Here is a 23,878-nt window from a genome sequence, read left to right as displayed (position 1 = left end):
TGATAGTATTTCCCATCTTTGCTGAGCAAGGGTTTTGTGCAAAAGAAAGGCCTGTCCCATATATAGGCAGGTTGAGTTCAGTGATTGAAGCAAATAAAAGCCCGGGCTACTAATTTAAGTTTTACTGTATGTATATACTGTGTGTTTCAGGGCACTAGTTTCAGTTGCTTGCCAGCTTTGCCACCTAGCTAGGTGTGCACGCTACCTAATTTAGTTAACATAAATTGAGGGATGTAACACTAGCTAAAGCAGTGTTAACTTTGTGAGAAATTGAGGAGACAGGGCATGTGGTGACAAATCGTTGTTCCTAAGTTACATTTTTGCTTGTTCTTGGTCTTGTCTCGGTCTCGATACGCTCTGGTCTTGGTCATGACTTGGTTTCGATTTAGGTAGTCTTGACTACAACACTGTCGCTAAGGACTGGAAGTTGAATGATAGTTTAGGAAACCGTTCTACATTAATTCTCTAAAATCATTATCCGCAAGTTAACCTTAACCTGTCTTTTTCAAATAGCTTCCTCAAAAGGGAATACGCAATTGTTTGAGGCTGAAGTAATTTACCTGATGGCAAAACCATTTTCTGCTAACATTAATCTGTGCTGCTTCATGCCTCAGTCTAATTTGTTACTAACAAATAAATAATTAACTCTAAACCAAAAGTGAAAATATTATTTCACACATAATTACATTTCTTTCAGTTCATCAGTGGCATGTTTTGCATACCAAATTTGCTACACTTTGCTGCAATTTCATAGTTTTGATTAGTTATTTAGTTGAACACTTTCTCCCTCTTTTGGTAAACATAGCACTCTGTTATATTCTGGTGAAATAGGCCTGAGCTTGTGTAATTACAATGCATTCATAGAAAAGCAACTAAACATGCTGTCATTTTTGAAGATGTTACCTTTCTTGTCTATGGTGGAGCAACTAAAGCTACCACATCACAACAGACTGCAGGGTTTCTATGAGGGGAAGATGTTACCAGAGTCACTCTGATTGCCTCAAATGATATCCCTGCTGAGGTGATCAACTGCATATAGGCTGATTGGATATTTCATAGGGCGCTGCTGCTAATTTACAAGGTGGAGTGTTGCCACTGTTTTGGAGAGAACGGCGGTATAAATATACATGTTTAATACTGTGAGTCAGTGTTTCTGACTCTGCCTTGGTCAAGGCATACTGCAGCATTCCAACAGGCCCTCAAGCTGTTTTTGTATTCTGCTTTTAACGTTGCCAGTGTCCTCTTTTCTCCAAAACATTAACTTTTCAGAAAAATAAGTGGCTGATTACCCTGTTGACACTGACGCATTTGCCTCATTTTAAATTAATCAACACCATCAAAATAGCATTAATAAAACTTTAAAAAGAAGTGAGATTATGTAGGACACCAACAGTAACAGAATACTGAATACATTATAGAGCCAATAGAGTAAACACTTATTAGTTTTACTTATTAAGAGTAATTGTAGCATACTGTCACTGAATCATCCATATGTAAAGAGATGTAGTGATGTTGCGGGTATAATATAAACATGGTCTTGGGGGACTGAGTATCTAACTGTGAAAACAAGCAGCTACACCAGGTAATTCATAACACTCCCAGTATGAGTGTATAATGTGAGTATGTGTATCATGGACATGTCACCCAGGCCAACGATTATTACATCATAGTTCATGTTAGATATCTTATTTGGCATCAGTATGAATTGGCAGTACTTTAGATGAGGACTAAGAAGGAATAACACATGAGTAAAAAATAAACACCCTCTTCAGTTAAGTTAAATTTGCTGCTTAATTCAGTTTACACTTAGATTAAATTTGCTTTTGGAAGAGAATATCTCTTTGGTTAATCATTTTGATAATTTGATGGTAACTTGAATCACGCAAACAACTGGAATTAATAACATGACAGGATGCTTTATAAGCTGACAGTCCTGTTTGACCTTTCTTTCCCTTCCTACATACACAAGACTATGCAAAAGATCAATGCCAGTTTTATCACTGAGGTCTAATATAGCACCTCCAGGATTCTTGTTGACAGAATGTGCAAAAGCTTAGCAACAAATACAGTTGCAGCTTGTGCTATTAGGATATTATTGCTGATGTTGCTTGTGTGCAAATTTAGTTCAGGGGAAATTAAATTGTGAATATGGGAGGTTTTCAAAGGTTCCAGATGCTGTCAGTGCCACAACTCCTTCACAGGGAAGGCTCTGCTCATATCTATCTTCCTCATGCATCCTGACTTTGAGGAATTTATGTTTTTTTTTCAACTTATCACCCCTGGCCACGAGGTCTAGGCTTTGTATGTAGTAATTCTACACCGATCACCCCTAGCCTCAGCTAGACCTGAAACTAAACCCATCACCCATCCCATCATCATCTGTCCACTTGTACTCGTTTTTGACCCCTCCTTTTCTTTTTTCTACCTATTTCACTGCTTTTTTCCCCTCTCACAACATAAGAGAAGAGATGGGATCTATTGTAAGCCCTATACCTCTCTCTATACTGTCGTTTCTTCTTTCAGTCACCCATCCATCCCCCTACCTCCTTGGAGGGGACCCTGGATCCCTTCCTCCGTGACCACCAGCTTTCCACCATGGCAATGAGGCAAGAGAGCACCACGCCGGCTGCCAGGACACAGAAAACGCCGGCAAAGCTGTGGATGTCCAGGGCGTTGCCGCGCTGTCTTGTCTGGACTGAGCCGTAGAGATCACAGGGGCTGTCCTTGGGCCACCACTTAAGTTTCAGTATATCCATGTCACCATTCTGCTGCAGCTCCAAGATTCTAGGATATAGGCAGGAGACACAGGCATGTAAGCATAGATCCATATACAGTAAGTGCGCATTCATGAAAAGACAGGCATACATGATGTGTAGATGCATGAATGAGCAACAAGCCAGCAACATTCAGAAGGGTAAGATAACACGGTCCAGAATGAACATACACACCATCAATTATCATACTCAAAAACTGAGTGCCATTTTAATGAATAAACACTTCAAAACAATCACGGAGAATGAAAAATATTACATAGTCAATTGCACCAACCTGACACTGCACCTTTTACTGCAGTTGCTCTAACTCCTCTCTTCCATTTGAGGGCAGTGTTTGCCAGTTAAAATCCTCCCTGATCCCTGACAACCATATTGGGCTGTCAAACTCATTATGGCTAACATTAATATGTTTTGCAGCACCGCGCGAGTATACTGCCACAATGTCATTATGCAGCCTAGCTTTAGTCCCACGATTGATGGCTTCAGAGAGGAAACTGCTCAGAGGTTGATGGGGTTCCTCTGTTAGCCTTCAGCTTATTATTTAACTGGGTTGTTCGTTTGGGTTTGGAGGAGAGATGCACACACACAGACAGACAAGCGTACAGAGGCTCTGTTAACATTCGCCTGGATATTTAACAGGCGATCTGGTATGGAGGAGATAGGGGCACAGGGAAAGTGAAAGACAAAGAGGAAAAAGGCAGTCTGGGAATGTGTGTGTGTGTGCATGCTTATACATATACCTCCCTCACAGGCACATACATACTAACACAAATAGATGCAAATAATCCCCCGTAGATAAACTAAGCCACCACACTGATTGACACCAACAGGGTAGATACACATTCAGAAATGAACAAAGTCACAAACTTGACTGCATGCATGTCCACGCAAACTTATGACAGGATTCATACATGTGTACATAGAGACAGATGTTTGCAATTATCTGCAGAACTTCCTAGGGGCAAAAACCTCCTGCAATTTCAAGTGACAACATGCTGACATGAATGACAGTGCCCATATCTCATCTTAATGTTTCCTCATACAGAAAACACAAAACAGACTGAAATCAATCAAGAAATGCAAATGAGCCCTGCCGACAGTTTACATAATTAATTTCATCCACAATAGCCAGAAAACATGACTCATTTCAATGTAAATCAGCTAAACAGGCTCACCACGTCGCTCTATAACCACGTCACTTTCGTTTAGGGACACTCTTTTATCACTTCCTGGGCTCTACTGAGCTGATGAAACTGGGGAACTGGGGAACTACATGGTTAAAATACAAGCTGTGGTTGTAATTGGTGGGACCGAATAACACGAGAAGAGAAGAGAAGAGAAGAGAAGAGAAGAGAAGAGAAGAGAAGAGAAGAGAAGAGAAGAGGAATGAAAATGAGAGGAAAAAAAACTAATTCGAACAGCAAATTCACCAATAGTTATTCTAATAATCATGTCCACCAACTGCTGGCTTGATTGTGGGATTGTTTGGCTCAGATCAGTACAGATAATCACCAAGATTAGATAAGACTTTGTGTCGATGATGTGATGATGTAAAGATAATGCAATATTGACTCATAACAAATCAAATCAAACTGATCCGCAATAGTGTTCAGCAGTAGTAGTAGTAGAGTGGCAGCACTGGCCTAGTTGTATGCCCTGGTTATTACTCTACTGGTATGAAGAAGAGGTAGTCAGAGTAGAAATCCCTCATTGCATGTCAATCCTGCATCTGTTTTTTTTTTTTTTACTACTGCAGTGGGCCCTGCTCCTTTTTCTTTCAAACATGTTAGTAAGTTACTTTAGGACTGTCATATTGTACTGTAAAACACAGGACTTGTGCCTCTGAAACTGCTTCATGCTTGACCTCTGCTTGCACCCTCTAAGTGCTAGCCTGCTGATTGCTGGAGGTACAATAGTGCAAAAACACTTTACTGTTGCATACACTGTTGATATGCAAGTTGACATGGCCAAGATTAGGTTTTTGAACAGCACCTGTGTTTAATCAAAATGTAAACAGCATCCTTACTAGTTTGTTCTGAGCTGATGATAGTATCACAGAAAAATCACTTTTTATGAAAGTTAAAACAAACTTTTTTGTCCCAGAGAAGTGTGTGCCTTTCATATTGACCTTTTTATCTATCACTTTGACAACAGATGCTTCACACATGTACACACACACACACACACAAACAAGCCTGCACTCTGACAGACGGTTACAGAGAAAGACGGATTACACACAGGCTAATGAGATGGAATAAGAGCGATCCCACCTATCAAAGAAGCCAGGGAATGTTTTGTCAAAATATTTCATCATTTCTTTCTTGGAATCCAGCCAACTTCTAAAGATTTCTTGTCTGAGTTGATGTCTTTTCATGTATGTCAGAAGACAAGAGGCATGCTTTATGTTTGGAGTTGCTGTCTGTTATCTCTGCTTATGAGTTGACTTTTCTTATGTGTGTAAAATGTCATGTCACACAGGTTTTTGAGTAGCACTTATGGAGTGGCAATGAGCAGTGGCATTTTCTTGTTTCATCTACTTTAACATCTGTAAAAACAATTACTATAGACAGTAAATGCCTTTGTGAAAGAATTCTACAAAAGGTGTTTACTGTTGACCTATGAGGGAAAACAAATAACCATGGAAAAGGTAATTAACATTTCTTTCCTTGTAGAGAGGAATAGCGTGAATATAATATCCTATAGGAAACCCCACATGATTTTAAATATGATCTTGCTGTGGTTGAAGTTACTGGCTGTATCTATAAGTTTAAGATACATTTTCAATTTGATTTTATATTTAATATTAATTCAAAGACGTACTAAATGACAACATTTTCATATCATATTCTAGACAATCAAAACTATGCCAAACCAAACAAAGAAGAATAACAAAAAGGCTGACTCCCTAAGTTGATCTAAGATCAAACAGATCAAAACATAAAAACAAACATTTCAAAGAGACTTTCATCAGAGGAATTTTTAGGATGTGACTAAGTTGTATGTAACTTTGAGGGAGGACAGAGCAGAACAGATTTGAGATTCAGGACAGAGTGCCTTCTCTCTCTCCTCTATTACGACCCTGTCTGCCTGTGCAGCTCATCATCTATCATTCTGCACTAATTGGCCTATCAGAGTTATGCAAAAGCTGCTTCCCTGATTGGCCCTTGAATCCAACCCTAACACGGACATGCACTTATAAGAACACACATACACATGCGCGCATAATAGCTACATTTATCTCATTGAGGTTAAGTTGCATTTATCCTGCCCACAGATAGACAAAAAATACACTGATTTGACTCTGTAATAGCAGAACACTAAGGCAGGCAAGAGGATAGAAATGATGACCATGCTGGTAATATTATATGATGTTTGTGCCATGTTTTTCCTAACATCAAAATACTACCCCCTGCCTGAGTTTGGACAGATGGTGCAAACCAAAAGTGAAGAGGAAGATGTTTACATGCCACACTAAAAGGCCCTTTTAAATATGATGGCAATCCAGACATAGTAACTCATAAATTAAATATGAGCTTGCCTGAGTAATTCTAGTTCTAATGCATCAGTGTAGAGCTTGGTCACTTACAGATTATGTGTGTTCCAAATGACTCCACACATGTAAAATCAGTTACCAATGAGCCTAGAAGAGATCTGTTAACCCGTGGCAGCTACTAGGTAAGGAATATCATTTTTAAACACAAAAGCCGTTCTTCATTTATCTCTATCCCATGGCTGACAAGCAGGATGAAAGGCCACTGTGAGCTGCCTGACAAAAAAACATGGGTTGAGTCAAAGGTTCCCTGCTGTACACCATCTGTCTGGCTCTCTAATTTGTCTGTCGCTCTCTCACCAAAAGAAACACATCTTCCCTCGAAAAAACACAAAAGCACACAGATTTGCCTGTGCACACACATGTGCACAAACACACAGTAACACAGATACTGTAGAAATGTGAACGCATGCACAAGCAGTAAAGGCCTATTCACACACTCAAAATACACTACAATTCTGCAAAGTACGCTTTGCTCGGAAACAATGACAAACTGACATAATGAGAGCTAGGAGTAGCTAATTAAAGTGTGTGTTTGTGTGTGTGTCACGGTCTTTATGTCATGAAAGATTCACTACATTACACAGAGTTTGATGGAGTTCATGAAAAAAGCACAAAAGCAGAAATCTGACAACTAATTTATTTCCCCATAGCAGTGTGCTTTTCCCAGTTATCCAAAACTTTGTTTTGCTTTAATTTCAGTCTGAATATGTAGAATATTGAACTGAGGGCGTGTACACTTAGATGTGTTTCTTAGTTTTTTTCTCCCTTCAGGGGATGTTAATGGTTTTTGCTCAAGGTGTCATCAGTCGGCACACTGCTGCCTGATGTATCAGGAAATAGATCACTTTAATCACTAAAAATAGCAGTATAGCAGCTACTATACATAATTGCAGTCTGAGGACGTACAGTACTACAGAGCCCCGTAAAGGTCACGGTGAGAATTTCCGTCGCAATATGTTATCCGTTACCTCGCAATACTTTTCTTCTTCCATTCCTTCTAAGCCATATGTCTATTTCCACTAAGCAGCTCCCAGCGCAGCGCCCCAGTATATCAGCTCATTGAATTTTACTTTGAAGTGGGCATTAAGCATGCTGATATAGTACTACTGCTCAATAGGCATGCACGGTTATGTAATTAGTGAAAGTAAACTTAAACAAATTCTTAAATCAAGAGGTCTCTCCAGAAGAAAGCAATATGGTGATCTGCAGGATGCTGTCGGTTTCATTTGTGAACAGTTACTGTACTCTGTACTGTACTGTACCCCAGAGGGGTTTTACTGAGGAAAAGGAGACGTCTCCAGAATTACAGATGTGCAGTTAATTCTACCTCATAAAGCTAATGTGCTGTATTTGTATGAGTCAAAAAAGGCTAAAAACAAGAGGGTGACTGAAATGCTGCAAACAGAGTCTGTGGTTCTGTCACTGAAAGAGCAGACAGCACTGAACCACTTGCAGAGATACATCAGAAATGCAGACCAACACAAGTGCACAGGGTCCTCTGTTCTTTGCACAAAACAAATTAAAGTAACCTTCAATGCTGAAACAGGTTTTGGTAGAGGGCCTGTTGCTGTAAGTGTGGAGCAATAATTTACGTTCCTTATACATACAGCAACTACCCAGAAGTTTGATAATGTTCTAACTGATAACTTCTTTGCAATGGACAACATATAAGGTGAGGTGTCCATAAACAATGCTAAATGCATTAACTTGAGAATCTCCACACTACCTTCCATTCCAAATAGACATACGGCTCTGAATGAATGGAAGATGAAAAGTATTGCGAGAGAATGCAAAATTTATTGTAAGAGAACGCAAAATATTGTGAGGTAATGCAAAAGTAGCCGTGACCTTTAGGGGGCTCCATACAGTACAGGTATTAGTGTCATGTCCTGCATTATATAATACAGGGGTTGCTATATTCAGCTAAAATGTACAGTACATGCATGAGGGGAGTGAAGTGTGTGTGATAAGTGAAAAGTGTAATTTGTGTGTCTATCTGGCTGTTATGCCTTTTTTGTGTGAAACAGCTTTCCTGTGTGTGAAAGCGTGTGCATGTACAGCATGACTGTTTGTGTGTTTGTCTTTGTAACAGTGTATTATTATATAGTGTGTATGGGTATGGTGTATACATGCGTGCATCTTCCTGAGTATGTCTATGAAACAGCTGGTGTGCTGTGAGATGCATTAACAATGTGTGCATGTAATGAGTTATCACCTTGCTTTAAGATTGTTGACTTTGATTGGGGAGATCTATAATGACTTTAACACTCCCACTGGCTGTTAAAGCAAATGAGCAAGGGTTGCCCGTGTGATGGGGTGCAACTGTTGTGTGCCTCTGTGTCTGTGTGTGTGGGTGTGTATGTGTGTGTTTGTCTGTGTGTGCGCACTCTGTCTCTGCCTCCCTGTTCTTTCCGCAGTGGCCGTTACAGCGTGGACTAGATGTTGCCATGGCAACTCTATGGCAGCAGCCTTGATGGTGGGATGATCACACATTATTAGTTGACTCAAGCTGAAAAAAAAAGAACACCATAGCGATTTGGATAAAGGAGCAAGGGACAGAAGACTTGAAGAAAGGAAGAGAGGGCGAAAAGGAAAATGTGAAAGCTGAGAGAATACTGGGAATTCTGTCAGGTGACAAAACACATTCAAGGTAAAAAATTATACTGAGATCACACACTGGGAGAGAGAGAGAGAGTGAGAGAGAAAGTGACTCACTGAGTATCACAAGAAAAATGTTGGTATAGTCGCACATATGCAATGTAAAGCAAAGCTAGAAAACATAGCTCTTAACACAATGAAAAGACAGGAAAGGCACGGACATGAACAAATAATGCTCTTTCATTTGTTGTCTCTCTCTTTCCTATTGAGAAACACACAGCTATGCTCTTGTACATGTATGTTTGTTAGGACCAATTTGAGTATTAGAGCTTCAGAATGATGATGTTTTTGGAAAGTTAGGAAATTTTGTTTGGTCCTCACTTTTCCAAAGGGAATGCATAATGTCAGTGTGGATTCTCACAAGTATAGAAGTGCAAATGTGTGTGATGCACATGCACAAACACGCAAATTCATACTTTTACTGCCATCAAAGTCAGCAAAAAGAGAATAGTGTTTAAAATAGAATGTAGAATGCATTCGTGGTCATAACAAGTGATTTTCATATGTTTGGCTTAAAGTTTTGTATGGCCATTTATGGCTTTCAATCTGTGTAATTCCTTCCAAACGAAACATGCTTAATGTTAAAATATGTAAAAAAGGTGACATATGTCCCCTGTATTATCTAGAAAGTTGGCTTTTAGGAGTTCATTTGACTGAATTTGACAGGAGCATCTATTTGTAACAGTTTTAATCAGCAGCCCCTAATGTTATAAATGATATCCCTAGTGGAGTGAAAATGGACTGTTAAGAGATTTCCCACTGTGTTGCTGCACCACTGCTGGGGTATGGGGAGTGTCTTTCTAACTCTAATGGATGGTGGGGCTGTTCCAAACAGAGACTAGACTACAGGCTACAAAGTGAGTTTTGAAAGCCTGTTATCTCAGCACCTGGCAAACTGTCATTGAGTCATTGGTATTGATCAACTCGGCTATCAACCCCCTCTAGATATATTATGGTTATTGACTGCTATGGGACAGTAAAATTCTCACTTATTGCCCCTTAAAATGCACTGTAACTCCATATATTGTGTTGATTCTGCAGTCTTCCCCAGGCCCATCCAAAAGGCCCCTATAAATGCAGGTTATGTCCTATGCTGCTCTTTCCCTAGTAGCAAGTTTTACTCCAGCTGTAGTCAGTTAAAATGCAGAGCAGTGTGAGTTCGATGATCAACCTCTTAACTGTTTAGAGGTGCTGAAGCATAGAGCGCCATCACAGAGCACACTACCGTCTGAGGAACAGCAGAATATGTCTGCAGCAGCTACAACAGTCTTGCTCTTCTATACGAATATTTTTCTCTTGTCACCACTGTAGCACACACAATTTTAAGTTGGAGACAGTGAAAAGTGGAAGTGAGGTGAGAGGTGGAGAGTAAATGTGAAGACAGAGGAAGAAGAGACATGAGTAAGTCAGAGAATAAGGGGAGATGGAAAATTGAGTAAGAAAATGTGAGGCGAGCAAAAAATCCTGGCAGTGTGTTCAGTTGGGATGGATGGCTGACAACAAAATCATACAACAGAGGGAAAGAGAGAGCAGGTGAGAAAGTAGGGGAGACAGGATAGGAGAAGAGAGAGAGAGGGAAGAGTAAAGAGGAGAAAAGACAAAGGATGAGATGAGCGAACAGGAGAAGAATGTCAAATGAAATGAGCAGAGAGGGGGTAGAGGAGGGGGGATGAGAGACAGAGGTGTTATGCTAAAATGAGTTTGTTGCTCTGAGACGACCGTTGGCTGTCAGCTCCTTAAATAAGAAGAACACTGGGTTGACAGCTCAGTTACTAGCTTAACACAAAGCTGGCAACATCAGCAGTCTCTGGCTGCCTCTTTGGCGTTAGCCTTGCTGGAAAACATGATGGAGAATAATGTTCATATTACAAAGTCAAAAAAGTATCTAAAAGTAGTTTCCCTATAGTTCTGATGAGTGCGGGGTCTAAAACTTTGCTGTCAGATACAAGCATGTCTTAGAAAATATAGGATTTTTTGTGAAAATATGTGCTCTACAGTGAGACAGACATAGCAGATTTTTCAAGGTGAAACCTTTCGTGGCTGCAAGTATTTCAATTACTTTGGGTAGGTGAGAGTGACATAGTGATTAGGGAGGCCAGCCTTCAACTAGAGAGCTGAGCTCAAGCACCCATGTCAGCAAACAATCCACTGAAGTATCCTTAGATGCTGAATCACCACAAGGTCTGTTGAACCTGATTTTTGACCTGCCTGTGGGGAAGAGGGGGAATCAATAAAGCCTTATTATCATTACATCATGCTGCATTTTTTTTATGTGGCCTGTCTCGAGGAACAAACCAAACCTGTCAAAAATATATTACAAAGAGGCACAAGATCAGCTACCAACTGGCCTGTGCTACAGTTACTTAGTTTATTTGTCTAAATCAGTTTACCACTTTTGCAAGCAGGGCAGTGACTGAGTGTTATCAGGAGCAGAGAGACTCAGCAGCATTGACCCAGTCAGTGAAGTGGCCCTGCTCCTGATTATTCTCTCCCTGTGTTTAAGTAAAAAAATAAATAAAACAAGAAACTGAGACTGAAGCACACTGACCCAGAGCCACACATCAATACCTTGACGTCTGGAAAGTCTGTTTATTCTACTGGAGTTGTCTCAGACAGAAGAAATATTATTCCAGCGCTGGTGGTGCATATTTGAGTTTGCTTTTGAGCAGGTTTATTTGGTGCCAAATATAAAAAGAGTGAACCACAGAAGTCTCTCCAGTGACCTTCCTAGTCATAGACTGAGTATTTTCACTGCCTCATTTTAGTGGCAGAGATAACATGCTGGCCTCTATCTCACAGTTACAGTGTGTACAACCTGGTTGGATGTTGAAGAAATTTCCTGGATTTTTAAAGCTGGGTGCAAATTAAAGGAGAACAGCCAGGGATTTCAGCTGTCCCAGACACATTTGACATATCAGATCAGAAAACATACTGTTGAACTGTCTCAGACATCCTGATAATTTCAAACATGTTGATTTTCTCAGTACAACTGACTGAGGGTTTTGAGAGCTGTGATGGGCTACAGTCAACATATCATCAACATGATGATGAATAGTTACAAATTATGAGTTTAAATCCCATCATATATATATATATATATATATATATATATATATATATATATATGCTATATATATATATATATATATATATATATATATATATATATATATATATATATATATACATACAGTATATATAACTACAAACAATGTACAAGCTGTGTGAACTTCAAAGTGTGGCCTTTCCAACTTAACCCCATTTCCTCTCTGATAAACACACAATCCAGAATTGTCATCCCCCCTGACACTGGTGCCTGGCATTCTTTTTATTTACTGGACAAATTAGTACACAGACAAGCGGCACGGCAAACTCCTGTGCTCCATGCTCCATCTAGCTCAGTGAAGCCAAGTGAAAAAGCAAATCCAAGCGAAGAGTCTTGTATTACATAACTCTTGTCTGGGCCAAAGAGTTTATTATACGCACCAATACTTTGGTAAGACAAGAAACTCAATGCAAAGATGTCATTCAGTGAGAGCGAGCTTAAATGGAGGTATGGCCCATATACACGGATCCACATATGTGGATCTGCTGGGGGGCTATCCCAACATGCACTCCTTGAAAGGCATGGAAACACACAGAGCACAGGTCACCACAGGAAACAAACATGGCAGGAATGTGGCGACGCCTCAGGGAAACAAGCCTGGCCAATGTTCAAACACAAGACTGTCTCAGTGGGAGGCACCAGTGCAAATCACTGAGCCACCATGTTCCCCTTTCAATTAACAGTAGTTGCTACTATATTGAAGCTCAAAGACTGGGGTAAGAGAGGACATTCACCGATGAGTCTTTGGTCCCTCAAGTAAAGTTTGCTAAGTTTATTATGCCAATTAGCGCTCTCAGGGTTCAATGTCATACACTTTGTCAACAAAGTTTTCAATTAAGCATCATTAAGCCACAGTGTGTGGGTGAACTGGAACAGATTATCAAGATGAACTATGATAAACAACACACAGAAGTCAAACAGTCATTAACCATCTTTAACATGTCGAGAGAGTGAGGGAGAGACAGAGAAAGAGAAACAGAAAGAGAGAGAGCCACATCCTCATCATTAATTGTGATTAATAAAGAATTAATGACTGCACAAGTGTGTGGGGTGAGTTTTACTGTCGTAGAAGAGTGACAGCTTTTGAGTGAGAGAGCTTAGATAGAGAAAGAAGGACAGCGATACTAGATTGACACTTGACATTACATTTTTTTTTGTCATCTGGAACAATGTCACTGTTGTAAAAACACTAATACACGCATGCGCACACATATGTACACACACAATCCTTCTTTCTTTGCTCACAACCCATGCAAAAAATGCATTATTTTCCCCCATGGATAGTGATTTCCATGGATTGGAAATTGAGGGCTTCAGAGCCTCCAGCTTAATTTAAACTCACTGACTGAGTGTGTATGTATGATGGAGAGGGAGAGACAGTGAATCAAATAACTTGCTTTTTAGCTTTTGGCTTCTTTAGCAGGAGCCTTGATCAAGCCTCATTTTGATTATGCATGTAGCTCATAGTATTATGGTACTACAAAGAGCCTTAAAAATAAGGCACAGATTCTCTGATTTTGGTCTTTGGTGATTGAATAAACAGGAATTGTTGCAGTAGTTACTTGTGTTGTATGCAAGTGTCTATTTTTCCACTCTGCTTATATTGTGGTCTTTTTCTCCTTCCCATGGGATCAAAATGGAAATCTGGATTTGGAGTAATAATGTGAAATAGAAATAGTCAATACAATAAATTAATCAATAAGAGAGAGAGAAAGAGAGAAAAGGAAGGAAGGAAGGAAAAAAGTCAACATACTCCTTGCTCCATGGGGCCCCCTAAAGCAGAACAGCAAGTTAAGCTAAAAGTAAGTTTCCTTACAAACTTTAAAAGCAAGGCACAGCTCTGCTCAGTATAGTTAACAATTATTTATCACACAAAAATTATCCACCACCTTACATACCCATCACTGGTTGACTTTAGGGCAGCAACTAACCAATATTTTCATTATCAATGAATCTGCTGATTATTATATTGATAAATTGATAAATTGTTTGATTATTAAAAGGGATAATCAAAAATGCTCATCAAAATTACCCAGAGCCCAAGGTGACACTTCAAAGTTTTTGTTTTGTCCGACCAACAAGATGTTTGTAACTTATAATGATTTAAGACCAAGGAAAGCAGAAAATCCTAACATTGGAAAAGCTGGAATCACAGAATGTTGACATTTTTGCTTAAGAAAGGACTTAAACAATTAACAAAACAGTTGCCTATTAACTTTATGTCGATTGACTAATCAATTATGCAACTAATCGTTGAAGCTCTAATTGACTGACCTGATTTTGTAGTTTTGTAGGTAAAGCAACTACACTGAGTTTTCAAATGTGTGACTGAAAGGCAGCAAATCTCCTTAAACAGAGCTGACCTGATTGTTTTTTTAAGATTCAGAAATTAGACTTTGTCCTTGTAATCAGCCAGTGCAATTAGTGCAATCAAAACATTACATTTACTGTATTGACAGCTTCTTGGCAAGTAAAGCCAATTTCAACTACAGTGATATTAACAAAGTGGTTCTTCAAAAATGCCTGAGACAACTGTGACAGAGCGCTAACAGTACAGAACCAGGTATTACACTCCAAGCCTTCCTCTGAAGACTCTTTACAGCCCTTCTGCTGTAAGATTTACATGGGCAAAGGCAGCTTTAAAAGCCATTTATGTGTCCTTCAATGGTGCAATTTACTTTATCTCGATCACATACATTTCCGAAGAAAAACTCCACTACACGATTCATTAAATTTCACTTCAAGGTTCGCAATAACCAAACTTTCACAAGTCAGTTCATCAACAGTTTTTTAACTATTGCTGACAATTTTACTGTCATGGCTTCTGCTGAGATAAAAGCTTGCCAGAATACTGAAAGCATCACAAACAAAGTTGTTTTTATGAGTCATATAGTTTACTTTGTATTCACTGGGACCCAGAGCACTTTAATATCACTTAAAAACAACTTTTAGTAGAGGACAACTTTCATATTACTGTGGTTGGACTTCAATTTATCGTCTGGATAGGATATGGAATAAATGCATAAAAGAGCTAGAGCTGAAGAGGGAACAAGGAAGAAAGGATGCATGGATTGCTGGATTTAAGACTGAAATAAAGACACGTCTGCACCAAAGGTATAAGAGGACAGATGGAGAGAAAAATAAATAACGTTAATGGTTATCACTTACACACATATGCATACCCCTTGCCCTTGCTATCTCTTTTATGTATTTAAAGAAGTGGCAATAAGGGTGACACATTAGCTGGAGTCAGCAGCAAATGACTCCTTCTTACACTGTCAAATTGCTCACATGAAACCCATACTCAACAACACAATAATGAACTTTATCAAGCCCTCTCTGATCTAGTATTTACATCTTGGAAGTAAATGTTTCGATTTTTGTCTCTTTATGTGGAAGAACATGTGTTTCCTTACAAGATAAGAAATAAACAAACCACTTGAGCCCTCAAAAAGTTCCAATCCCTGACAGCTGTCTTAAATCCTAACTCATTTGCCAAGGAAATCAGAGCTGATGGGCGATATTTTTTGCTGTAGTTACTTTTGTACAACCCAGGTCAGAAAATTACAAGCCACAGACTAACAGGCTAATGTCATTTCTACAGAATGAAGCCAGCCTCTGGTGCATGCTCACCATAGCAATCTAACCCATGGTCTCTGAGGTGTGATGTGTCTGTGATTGCTGCAATGATTTGTCACTGTTCTACACATCATTTGTTCCCTCAAGCGTACCATAAAGCATGCACTGCAATGGTCCCTACAGAAATACAGCGCAACATGGCTCTATTTTAGAAGCACTCAACTATCAGCCCTTAGGCCACTGATGAACACTTGCCTGCAGCCAGGTAATAAACCAGCAATATGAATGTATCTTTGTTGTTGAATTTTGTGAACAAATTCATATGGTAAGGTACTCTTTGCTCACCCCCATGTGTGCCCAAATTGAAGAGTAGGATTTTTATGAAAACACTCTGATAGTATGACCCTGATATGAACATATAATTCATTTTCTCTTAACTGTCTGTTTCTACTGACATTTATCATCTACTTTCATTGAATTTGTTGCACTCACACTGAAGATGAAGTCAAGATGCCAATTCTGTAGTCCTGATCATAATCACTGACAAAGAGGCACCTGATCTATTTTGCAATCGAAATGTAAAATGTAATCATGTTCCATATGCACAATAAAGTGTCTGGCCTGCAGCTTATCTTCTTAGGCTGCAGCACCCTCAAGATGTCCATCTGCTATGGATTAAATCTTCTATTTAAAATTTTCACAACAATGCCTGCAGATACACACAGACAAAAATAATATATGCCTGGGAGAGAGGGCTTATTTTTTCACAATCTTGCCCCTTCAGCACTTCACAACAACTTGTCAGTAGCTGTCAGTTTAAATTAGCGAACTAGCCCTTTACGCTACTGTTTTCTGACTCTGGTAAATCTGCAGGCTGTCTCCATCAATCACAGAGCAGCAGCGCCCACACACACACGCAAGCACGTACACAGTCACACAATATTTGTTCTACAGTGCCAACAAATACACCCAGACACACACAGACACACACACACAAACAGAGACATGACAGAAAGTGGTACTGCACTTGTACTCTGGCAATGGCTTCTTCATAACAAACAAAGTGGTTGAAAATGATAAAGTTGTAGCAGTCTGTCTATTTCTACAGACACTGCCCGTCTCTCTTTCTCTCCAAAGTGTCAAAGCAAATAAATAATTTTTCATCTCTCATATTACCTCCAGGGACCTGCAGAAAGTAAACACTCCTCAAGTATGCAGAATGCACACACTCACACAAACACATAAAGTAAGTACTCCTCAGAAGTTGTAGATTCGTTCTCCAATTACACCACACAAATACTGACTAATTGGATCTTTATCGATTACTGGTGTATTTGTATATCACCTCACATGTTTGTATTCTCATTATAGTATTTTATTTTCTCTTGTCTTGTCTTTCTTTTCTTGTTATTAAGATGTATTAACTGAGGACATTTCATTGAGATCAAGATCTCTTTTGCAAAAGGGACCTAAGAACAAATTATGATACAGAAACAATCATCACACACACACATGCACACACACACACAGACACATTAATTAAAACAATAAAAATATAATAAAAATATCAGCAAGTAAACCCCTAAAGTCCTTCAGAGTGTCTCTAACTCCAAATTGTGCTGGAATACATTATAATAGTAAAGTGTACATAATCCATAATCCAGCATAGATAATATATTGGGCAGTATATTTGTTTGTTTTTTCTGTTTTCAAAGGATAAACATAATTCTTTTTCCGTGTAAGAATATCATTAGAATGACTAGTTTATGAGCAATGAGATCCACGTGACTAATCTAATATCAAACCAAATTCTTGTGTTAACAATTCTGCACTATATCAACTAGATTCTCATGGATAGGAGTGGGTGCATCAACAGTCTCAGCTCTTGTGAAATGCATATGTTTTGTTATTTTGGAGTTTAAAACAAGCACAGGAAAAACGTGTACAATGGAGTCGGTGGAATGTAGAGAGTAAATATATAGGGACCCAATATTGATCCTTGTGGGACACCTTTCTAAGTTTGTCATGAGGCTTGATTTGAAAACAATGGCAAGAATGGTCTGAAATCTGTCAGAAAGCTATGAAAAACAGTGAGAATCCAAACCCATGGAAAGCAAGTTATCTGAAAAAATGCTGTGATAGACAGAATCAAAAGCCTTACACAGATCTTGATAGAGAATGTGTTCTTCTAAAACAAAGACAGAAAAGCCTGAGGCTGTAGTCAATATTTTTCTTCTGTCATGTCAAGACATGAAATATCAGTTGTAAAAAGACAAAACAAATGCCTGACAGAATATACTGATACAGGAGCAACAGTATCTTTACACTGAGACTGTGGTGTCTGACACTTCGCACAGACACATGTGCCTGTACTGGCATCTGAGAAGACTTAGGCAGGCTTAGCAGATATTGGCTGCTTATGTAATTCCTCACATTAGCTCTAGCAGTTTTTGGCTGGCTTTTGCCCCGTCCACCCTGCACTGTGTGTTACTGCTTTAGAAATCCCCTTTTAGTGGATGAGATCCATACAGCAATCCACTGATGAGAACAAAATCATGCACATCTCATTTCTGTAGATACTGCAGCCTGTGTCATTTGGTAGACTTAATAACGCTCAGGCTTGTATACTAGTTTCACAACATTTCCCCTCGGTATTTTGAAAAAGGTGCCATCACAGCATTCTGGGCTTGTTGCTGTGAACAGAGATCACAATTGACTGCTTGATAATTTAACAACCCAAACTTTTTTGCTACTATCAAAGTAAAAACGAAAAATCATCTCTTACACAGGTCTGTGTAAGCAAGAATAGTGGAGTGTTAGTGTTCAGCAATAACTGTGACGATAAAGCAAACCTTTGCAGAAACCAGTATAAATGCAGATGTAATCCACAATTTAATCACTAGTATTAAAGTTGATTATGGTTTGCTCAAATACAGTTGGTCTATTTATTGTAAGGAAAAATACAATCTAACTCAGTAAATTAATGGAGGTGCACCAGTCAACACAAATCCAATTGTAATCATCAACATGTCTCCAGACTTGTTATGACCAGGCCACCAAAGATAATTAAGCCGAGTGAAACATTTCTATTCATGGTGTAAGGGCATGGACTGCTAATACAATGCCTGTTAAAACCTCCTCTTTGTGCTTCATTAATCTGTATAATACAGAATGTCAGGATGAAAAATCTAAAATTACAGCAAAGAAAAACAAAACAATTATACCTCTGTGATTATTTCTTTCTCCTGATAATTAATTGCTTGTATATTTTAATAACAGCCATGATAGTCAATATTCTGAAGCGCAACACTCCACCGGATATGGAGCTATAAACAGACAGGCCTAGTCACTCACACACTCTGTAAAGCTCACACATTTTGGCCCATGCACATACATGTGTTTCCATCTCTTAACCACACACACACACACACACACACACACACACACACACACACACAAAACAACACTGGCAGATTATTTTACATAATATAAATTACGACAGCTTAATGAAGGCATTAGACATTTTTGTTTTTCCCTCCTCTTAAAATGATCCCATGCTTGATCACAAATAAAGCCAACATGATTCTCTGTTGGGATGCAAGCAATTCTTCACCTCATATGACCGAACCTGCAATCTGGTGATGTGGTGTCTATCACAGCATTGCATTAAAAATGTATGCAAACAAACATGATATATCCAGATCCATATACAGTGGTGTGCAAAAGTGTTTGCCCCCTTCCTCATTTCTTATTTTTTTGCATGTTTGTCACACTTAAATGTTTCCGATCATCGAACAAATTTAAATATTAGTCAAAGATAACACAAGTAAACACAAAATGCACTTTTTAAATGAAGGTTGTTATTATTAAGGGGAAACAAAATCCAAACCTACATGGCCCTGTGTGAAAAAAGTCATTGCTCCCTAAACCTAATAACTGGTTGGGCCACCCTTAGCAGCAACAACTGCAAATAACTTGCAATAAGTCTTTTACAGCACTGTAGAGGAGTTTTGGCCCACTGGAATTGTTGTAATTTAGCCACATTGGAGGGTTTTCGAGCGTCTTTTTAAGGTCATGCCACAGCATCTCAATAGGATTCATTTTAGGACTTTGACTAGGCCACTCCAAAGTTTTCATTTTGTTGTTCTTCTTCATCTGTCAGCCTCACTAGAATGCTGTATCAAATTCACATCTGAATCCATATAAGGTTCGACTATTATGCAACAGATGTTGAATAAACCTTCGCAAACAGTTTGCTCAACTTATCTCCACTAGGCCACTCCAAAGTCTTCATTTTGTTCTCCAGCCATTCAGAGACAACAACACAACACATCCAAAGAACTGCAGGCCTCACTTGCCTCAGTTAAGGCATGACTCCACCATAAGAAAGAGACTGGGCAAAAATGGCCTGCATGGCAGGCAGGCTCACCACTGCTGAGCAAAAAGAACATTAAGGCTCGTCTCATTTTTGCCAGTAAACATCTTGATGATCCCCAAGACTTTCGAGAAAATACTCTGTAGACTGACGAGACAAAAGTTGAACTTTTTGGAAGGTGTGTGTCCCATTACATCTGGCGTAAAAGTAACACTGCATTTCAGAAAAAGAACATCATATCAACAGTAAAATATGGTGGTGGTAGTGTGATGGTCTGGGGCTGTTTTGCTGCTTCAGGACCTGGAAGACTTGCTGTGATAAATGGAACCATGAATTTTGCTGTCTACCAAAAACTCCTGAAGGAGAATGTCCGGCCATCTGTTCGTGACCTCAAGCTGAAGCGAACTTGGGTTCTGCAGCAGGACAATGATCCAAAAAACACCAGCAAGTCCACCTCTGAATGGCTGAAGAAGAACAAAATGAAGACTTTGGAGTGGCCTAGTAGAAGTCCTGACATGAATCCTATTGAGATGCTGTGGCATGACCTTAAAAAGGCAGTTCATGCTCGAAAACCCTCCAATGTGGCTGAATTACAACAATTCTGCAAAGATGAGTGGGCCAAAATTCTTCCACAGCGCTGTAAAAGACTCATTGCAAGTTATCGCAAACGCTTGTTTGCAGTTGTTGCTGCTAAGGGTGGCCCAACCAGTTATTAGGTTTAGGGGGCAATCACTTTTTCACACAGGGCCATGTAGGTTTGGATTTTGTTTTCCCTTAATAATAACAACCTTCATTTAAAAAGTGCATTTTGTGTTTACTTGTGTTATCGTTGACTAATATTTAAATTTGTTTGATGATCGGAAACATTTAAGTGTGACAAACATGCAAAAAAAAAAAGAAATGAGGAAGGGGGCAAACACTTTTGCACACCACTATACTTTGAACCAACAAAACCCCCACTGTGTTCCCCAGCAACAAGGTAAACAGCTGGGATCAGTTTGGCTACATCTACACTGTCTACTGTTGACTTATTTGTGAGGCCATGTTGTCAGACTTGCTTAACCTCAATGTGAACCAATGGTTCATGCTGAGGTTAAGCAACCTAGCTGCACACAAGTTGTGAAAGTGCCATTTGCCTCTTTCCTCTGGAAGATGGATGTACAATTTAATCTGCTATTTACTTGCTGTCTGACCTACATAGGATACTTTTCAAGCAGGAAGAGGGGCAAACTTTATGGGAGTGGCCATTTTTTATTTGGCTGAAATTAATTTGGAGCAGTAAACACTTACATGACCTCTCCTGAAGTCAGAGAATATCTATGAATAATTTTTTTCACAGCTCTTCTCAAAAGTAGGGGCTATTTCTCAACCTAAAACTGAAGACAATATGACTCAAACAGTGTGAAACAAAAACAGCGGTTACGTCAATGTGCACGTGAAACATGTCCTTTAAATAGCAAATAAAATGCAGTCAAGGATGCTGCTGACTGTTGTTTGCTTTTATGACTCCTACCTCTGCGAGAAAATGTCCCTGTAAGGGCTGCCGTGCTGCATGGCGATACCATATCCACGGTCTGGTGCGTTGTTGCTGACAGAGTAGAACGAGCAGTCCTCGTCATTATTAGCAACATACTCCAGCACTGCTGCATCCCACACAAAGCCAAACCGACCATACTTCACCTGAAAGAAAAAACACATTTACACACAGTTAACAATATTCAGAAAGGTGCATCTTTACCTCAGGTAATACAGGTGATGTCCAACAACATTCTGTTGAGCAATTGAGAGATCCTTGAAAGGCTTCCAGCTTGGCCTCCAGAAAATTGACCTATTTTAAAATTCCGTTCTTTAATTTTGCAAAAACACTGTTAAATTCAACAAACATAAGTGGAGGAAAATTATACCACATATTTACCAATATGTGTGTGTAGGCACTATATTTCACTGCCTGATGCAGATTCACACTTTGTTGAAACAGTGTGCCACAGACTTTTACTTGCAGCAATATTTTACATGCATCTACTCCTTGTGCATTTCATTCCTTTTATCTTGGTTGAATGTCTACTTACAGAGCCTGTGTCTGTACTATCCCCTGTGTCTATCTTTAGCCGACCTCAGCAAATAACATACAACAACAGCATATTCAGATCTTGAATCTTGATTGTGAAGCTTCATCACATATGTCTGTAAGAAAAGTGAAGGACAGGTATGGTTGATAATAGTATTTTATTAGGAGTTTAGCTTATCCATGATCAATTAAGGAATGTTCTATAAACCTACTCCTTTTTGGATGAGCTGAATCATGCTTGAGTACATTTAGCATAGACTCACTCATAGAAGTGGTCTACAAGGACTAACTCACCCCAGCACACAGATATTTCATAACCATGGTCTATCAGTATTTTTAGTCAAAATTTCAGTGTTGCACCAAGATTACACTCTTCGTCTTCTGTAGGATGGCAGACTTTACAACACAGCAACTTTACTGTTTAACATTCCCTCTAGACTGTAGTTGCACAAGCGTTAATGGCTTGTTGGCCCATCTTTATTGCACCCTGTGCGGGTATGTGTTGGATATGTTTTACATTTTTATGTGCATGTCCTTGTTTAGTATGTGTATGTGTGGGCAAACTGCAGGTGCATGTAAAGTGTGTGCTTGCTGCTTGTACTTGAAAAGAACAAGGTCAAAGTCACTCAAGGTGAGAATCACTGTTAGCTTTATAGAAGTTAAGGTGCCTGTTGTTCACATGGCTTCTCGTTAACATTCAATAAATCTTTATTTTCACAGGAAAATGACAAGTGGAGAACAAACAACCGGGCTGTGATATTCACATTCTGACTCCTCTGACAATTCACTAAAATAGACATGCACACACACACATTTTTCTTCTAATACATTATTTTCAACTTGGTGTGTCATTAACTTTAATGGAGCTTTATGAAATTTTCAAACCCTTCTGTCATCGCTGAGTGTGTTTGTGTGTGTGTGTGTGTGTGTGTGTGTGTGTCACCTCAGTTGGCCTATGTGTGATGACTAATGTCTGAGAACCGACAAGACCCTCTGATTGGGTAATTTCACAGTCTGCAGTCCTCTGAAGTGTGTGTGTGTGTGTACGTTTGTGTGTGTGCACGTGTGTGCGTGCAATAATTCACTGCAGGGCATCAGAATGGTTCATTCTGCTCTTTACAACCTTAAAAAGAATGGAAAGAGTACTTTATTACTTTGAAGAATAATTTTATGGCTTTTCATTATTGCTTTTGAATTGGAAAGATTATGGGCTTTGTGGAAAGGAAATTAGTAAAAAATCTGTTTCAACAGCTTACAATTGAACATTAAGGAAATTTTTTTTCTCACTACATTTGGGAGAACAGGGCTGGAAATAATTATTATGCACAGAATGTATGCAGTGACCTCTGATGTCAGCCACACTGAAAATACATCAAAAACTGCGCTAATCTCATGAACATAGTCTTCCTTTAGTGTTCAGACACTTCACATGCTAAGTATAAAAATTCCCACAATGGAACAAAATGTGTTCATAATGTGTATACTACCTTTTTGGAATATAGCCGTTTCTATGTTCCAGTCTGTGTCAGTGCCAAAACAACATACTGCAGATGCTTATATAACCCTTGGCAAAATTTACAGAGAGGTTTTGGTCAAATACAAGTGAAGATGACCACATTTAATGAAATGCCTGTTTTACTGCTGTGTTTACAAAAACAACTGATGCAAACAATCTCCTTTAACAGCATCCCTTTAAGATCATCAAAAAAAGACTTGTCAATCAAATTAAGAGTGATAACAACTTCCAATCATGTCCTTTGAATTT

General features: G+C 39.1%; 1 protein-coding gene across 6 annotated transcripts in view; it reads right to left on the bottom strand.

Annotated features, from left to right (window-relative positions):
- Positions 1 to 23,878, bottom strand: part of grid2 (glutamate receptor, ionotropic, delta 2) — a 535,356-nt gene that overhangs the window by 12,468 nt on the left and 499,010 nt on the right. For all 6 annotated transcript variants that reach the window (XR_006377990.1, XM_044195946.1, XM_044195941.1 and 3 more), the window contains exons 14-15: positions 21,559 to 21,725; positions 2,544 to 2,784 (exon numbers count right to left, since the gene is read on the bottom strand). Coding sequence is in view for 5 of the 6 variants with exons in the window: in XM_044195946.1 (XP_044051881.1) it covers positions 2,544 to 2,784; positions 21,559 to 21,725 (408 nt within the window). In the remaining variant the exon portion in view is untranslated. The remainder of the gene's footprint in view (positions 1 to 2,543; positions 2,785 to 21,558; positions 21,726 to 23,878) is intronic.

Source organism: Siniperca chuatsi, linkage group LG5, assembly GCF_020085105.1.
Source record: "Siniperca chuatsi isolate FFG_IHB_CAS linkage group LG5, ASM2008510v1, whole genome shotgun sequence".
Classification (NCBI taxonomy): domain Eukaryota; kingdom Metazoa; phylum Chordata; class Actinopteri; order Centrarchiformes; family Sinipercidae; genus Siniperca; species Siniperca chuatsi.
The sequence above is the reverse complement of the archived record's forward strand: the minus strand, read 5'-3'. Positions and strand labels throughout refer to the sequence as shown.